This window comes from Canis lupus, chromosome 9 (assembly GCF_003254725.2).
Source record: "Canis lupus dingo isolate Sandy chromosome 9, ASM325472v2, whole genome shotgun sequence".
NCBI lineage: Eukaryota > Metazoa > Chordata > Mammalia > Carnivora > Canidae > Canis > Canis lupus.
Genome location: NC_064251.1, coordinates 587953 through 591906, shown reverse-complemented (window position 1 = coordinate 591906; position 3954 = coordinate 587953). Strand labels below are relative to the sequence as shown.

The 3954-nt window shown below is 61.1% G+C and overlaps 1 protein-coding gene across 1 annotated transcript; it reads left to right on the top strand.

The window, feature by feature from the left end:
• Positions 1-594: 594 nt before the first annotated feature.
• UTS2R (urotensin 2 receptor) lies at positions 595-2957 on the top strand. The gene has a single exon (XM_025468481.3). It carries the CDS (start codon positions 636-638, stop codon positions 1788-1790), a length of 1155 nt encoding a protein of 384 aa, XP_025324266.3. The 5' UTR covers positions 595-635; the 3' UTR covers positions 1791-2957.
• The last annotated feature ends 997 nt before the right edge of the window (positions 2958-3954 follow it).

Below are 3954 nucleotides of genomic sequence, written 5' to 3'. Positions count from 1 at the left end.
CCTTCAGTCCAGGGCATGATCCTGGGGACCCGGGATTGAGTCCCACATCGGGCTCCAGCATGGAGCCTGCTTCCCCCTCTGCCTGTGTCTCTGCCTGTCTCTCTCTCCTCTCTGTATATTCTCATGAATAAATAAATAAAATCTTTTAAAATTTTTATTTATTTATTCTTGAGAGACACAGACAGAGGCAGAGACATAGGTACAGGAAGAAGCAGGCTCCATGCGGGGAGCCCGATGTGGGACTCGATCCCGGGACCCCAGGGTCACAGCCTGAGCCGGAGGCAGACGCCCCACCGCTGAGGCCCCCGGGCGTCCCTGAGCTGATCTTTATTTTTTTTTAACTTTTTTTTTTTTTTAATTTTTATTTATTCATGATAGGCACACAGTGAGAGAGAGAGGCAGAGACACAGGCAGAGGGAGAAGCAGGCTCCATGCACCGGGAGCCCCACGTGGGATTCGATCCCGGATCTCCAGGATCGTGCCCTGGGCCAAAGGCAGGCGCCAAACCGCTGCGCCACCCAGGGATCCCCCTGAGCTGATCTTTAAAGCGCATGTTCTTCTGTTGCCCGCAGATGCCACCGCCCCACCCAGAGGAGCAGCACGCCCAGCACCAAGCCCAGCGTGAGGCGGCACAGATGGCACTGAGCCCCGAGCCAGCGAGCGGGTTCCCCGTGCTGGCTGCGACGGGCAGCACCATCCCCGAGCTGTCGGGCGCCCCCGATGCCTCCCACAATGGCTCATGGGCCAGCCCGGCGGAGCCCAGCTCCCTGGAGGACCTGGTGGCCACCGGTGCCATCGGCGCAGTGCTCTCAGCCATGGGCGTGGTGGGCGTGGCAGGCAACACGTACACGCTGGTGGTCATGTGCCGCTTCCTGCACACCTCGGCCTCCATGTATGTGTACGTCATCAACCTGGCGCTTGCTGACCTCCTGTACCTGCTCAGCATCCCCTTCATTGTGGCCACCTATGTCACCAAGGAGTGGCACTTTGGCGATGTGGGCTGCCGCGTCCTCTTCAGCCTGGACTTCCTGACCATGCACGCCAGCATCTTCACGCTGACCGTCATGAGCAGTGAGCGCTACGCCGCGGTGCTGAGGCCGCTGGACACGGCGCAGCGCTCCAAGGGCTACCGCAAGGTCCTAGCACTGGGCACGTGGCTGCTGGCGCTGCTGCTGGCGCTGCCCATGATGCTGGCCATCCGGCTGGTCCACAGGGGCCACAAGAGCCTCTGCCTGCCGGTCTGGGGCCAGCGTGCCCACCGTGCCTACCTAACGCTGCTCTTCGGGACCAGCATCGTGGGGCCCGGCGTGGTCATCGGGCTGCTGTACGTGCGCCTGGCGCGGGCCTACTGGCTGTCCCAGCGGGCCTCCTTCGCTCAGACGCGGCGGCTGCCCAACCCCAGGGTGCTCTACCTCATCCTGGGCATCGTGCTGCTCTTCTGGGCCTGCTTCCTGCCCTTCTGGCTGTGGCAGCTCCTCGCCCAGTACCGGGGGGCCCAGCCGCTCACGCCCCGCATGGCGCGCATCGTCAACTACCTGACCACCTGCCTCACCTACGGCAACAGCTGCGTCAACCCCTTCCTCTACACGCTGCTCACCAAGAACTACCGCGAGTACCGCCAGCGCTCGCTGCGCGCCAGGGCCGCCCGTGGGCCCGTGCCCGCGGGCCACTTCCCGCGGTGCCGTGTCCGCTTCCACCGTGGCTCCGGTCACTCGCTGTCCTCCAGTGGCCAGCAGGCCACGGAGACCGCCGCCACGTCCCAGGCGGCCCCAACAGTGCTGTGTGCCTGAGGGGCCTGGGCCCCACGTGACACTGGGGTCCGAGGTCTGAGGTGGCTGGAGTCCCGCAGTGAAGGGTCCCAGAATGCAGGCTGCCCTTCGAGCCCCTCCTAGCCCATCAGCCCCCCGTTACTTAGTCTTTTTCCAGAAACTTCCCTGCTCTCCTTTCTGCATCAAAAGGAGCATCAGCCTCAGCAGCCCGGAAACCCCACAGCTGGGCCCTTGAGGAGGGTCCGTGGGAGGCTCAGGCCCAGAACCAGCTCCTGAAGATCACGGCACACACAGTCTTCACCACCCACAGCAGTAGATGTGCATGCCTGCTGCCACCCATGGCGGCACGCTCCCCTCCTGGCTGTGGCACCCATAACCGCCCCTGCTCCTGACCTCCCCAGCTCCCGCATGGCTCTTCTGTTCTGGGCGCATTAGCATTAGAACAATAAAGCCTGAGCTCTGCGCGCCCCTGTCCCGCCTCAGCAGTGGGGATGGGATGTCGAGCCAAGCGGTGGGGAGACGAGGAAGGGCACGAGGAGGCACGAGGAGGAGCATTGGGTGGCTGGGAGGACGCGAATAACCTTGGAGGCTGGTCCAACTGTCCTGACCTGGTGGGCAGGTGCCATCCAGCCTGCACCAGACCCTACGGTGTGGGGCCTGAAACCTTGTGAGCAAGATAGGGGAAGACCAGCCCCACCTTGCTCAGGGAAGAGGGGGCAACTGGGCCATGGTGCAGTGGGGCAGGAACTGGGGGTGCTGAGATCACACCCCTTCATGGCACAGGGCTTTGTCTCATGTCTCCTGGGAACACGGAGGCCACCAGACTGCCCTTAGCCCCGGAGAAGGGTTTTAGGCCTCTCCCTGCCCCACCAGCCTGTGCACTCTGTACTGAGGCCCGGCCCCCACCCCTAGGCCGGTCTCAGCCTCGGCTGCAAGTCAGACTGAGAACCATCCAGGCCCCACCAGGATCCTAACGCGTGGGCCCGTAGAGAGCTGCTGCCCCTGCCAGTGGCCCCTAAATGTGGGGTCTGGAGCTGTCGGTCCCACTTAAGACCCCAAACGCTTTTGGAAGGGAATGGCCTGAAGTGTGTACCTTGACCAACACCCGGGGTCTCTGCTTCCCACATCCTGATTTTAGGATGTGCTAAAAAGCCCCCAGCTTTGGAGACCAGAACTCACCTCCCAAAGTGTCCCTGGAGCCCCTGTTCATCTGCATGTGAGAATGTTTTTTGCACCATATCTTGGAGTGATACTAAGGAAGTTACATTTTTAAAATATTTTTAAATTAAAAGAGATTTTTTTAAAGTTTTTATTTATTCATAAGAGACACAGAGAGAGGCTGAGGGAGAAGTAGGCTCCCTATGGGGAGCCTGATGTGGAACTTGATCCTCGGACTCCGAGGTCACGCCCTCAGTGGAAGGCAGATGCTCAACCACTGAGCCACCCAGGCGTCCCTTTTTTTTTTTTTTAATATTTTATTTATTTATTCATGAGAGACAGAGAGAGAGGCAGAGGGAGAAGCAGGCTCCATACAGGGAGCCCGACATGGGACTTTATCTCAGGTCCCCAGGATCAGGTCCCCAGGATCACGCCCTGGGCCCAAGGCGGCACTAAGCCACCAGAGCTGCCCGTCCCCCTTTTTTTTTTTTTTTAAAGATTTTATTTGAGAGGGAGAGCACAAGCAGGGGAGGGTCAGAGGGAGGAGGAGAAGCAGACTTCCCGCTGAGCAGGGAGCCTGAGGCCGGACTCGATCCGGGACTGACCTGAGCTGGAGGCAGACTCTTCACCGGGGGAGCCACCCAGGCTCTCTGAAATTTTAAAGTTTTTTTCTAAGGAGCGTCCACGCCCAGCACGGAGCCCAACATGGGCTTGAACCCACGACCCTGAAACCGAGACCTGAGGTGAGAGGGTGAGTCAGACGCCCAACCACCCGAGCCACCCAGAAGCTCCAGGGAGTTACTTTGCCAAGGTGAGGGCAGCAGCAGGGGTGTCTGGGGGAGCCCGACTCCCCGTGGGAGGCAGGGCACAGCCTCGGGCCGGGCCGGGTGGAGGCTCAGGTAGGTGCAGGGCAGCAAGTTTCAGGGGCCACAGCCCCAGGGCGCAGGGCGGCCGAGCCAGGACCCGCGAGTCCCCCCACAGGGCCAAGCGGAGGAGGATGTGCCTTCCCACGGGCGCACCTGGGCCA

Bases quoted from the DNA above. Each gene is read 5' to 3' on its own strand.
- UTS2R (XM_025468481.3), top strand. From the start codon at position 636: ATGGCACTGAGCCCCGAGCCAGCGAGCGGGTTCCCCGTGCTGGCTGCG.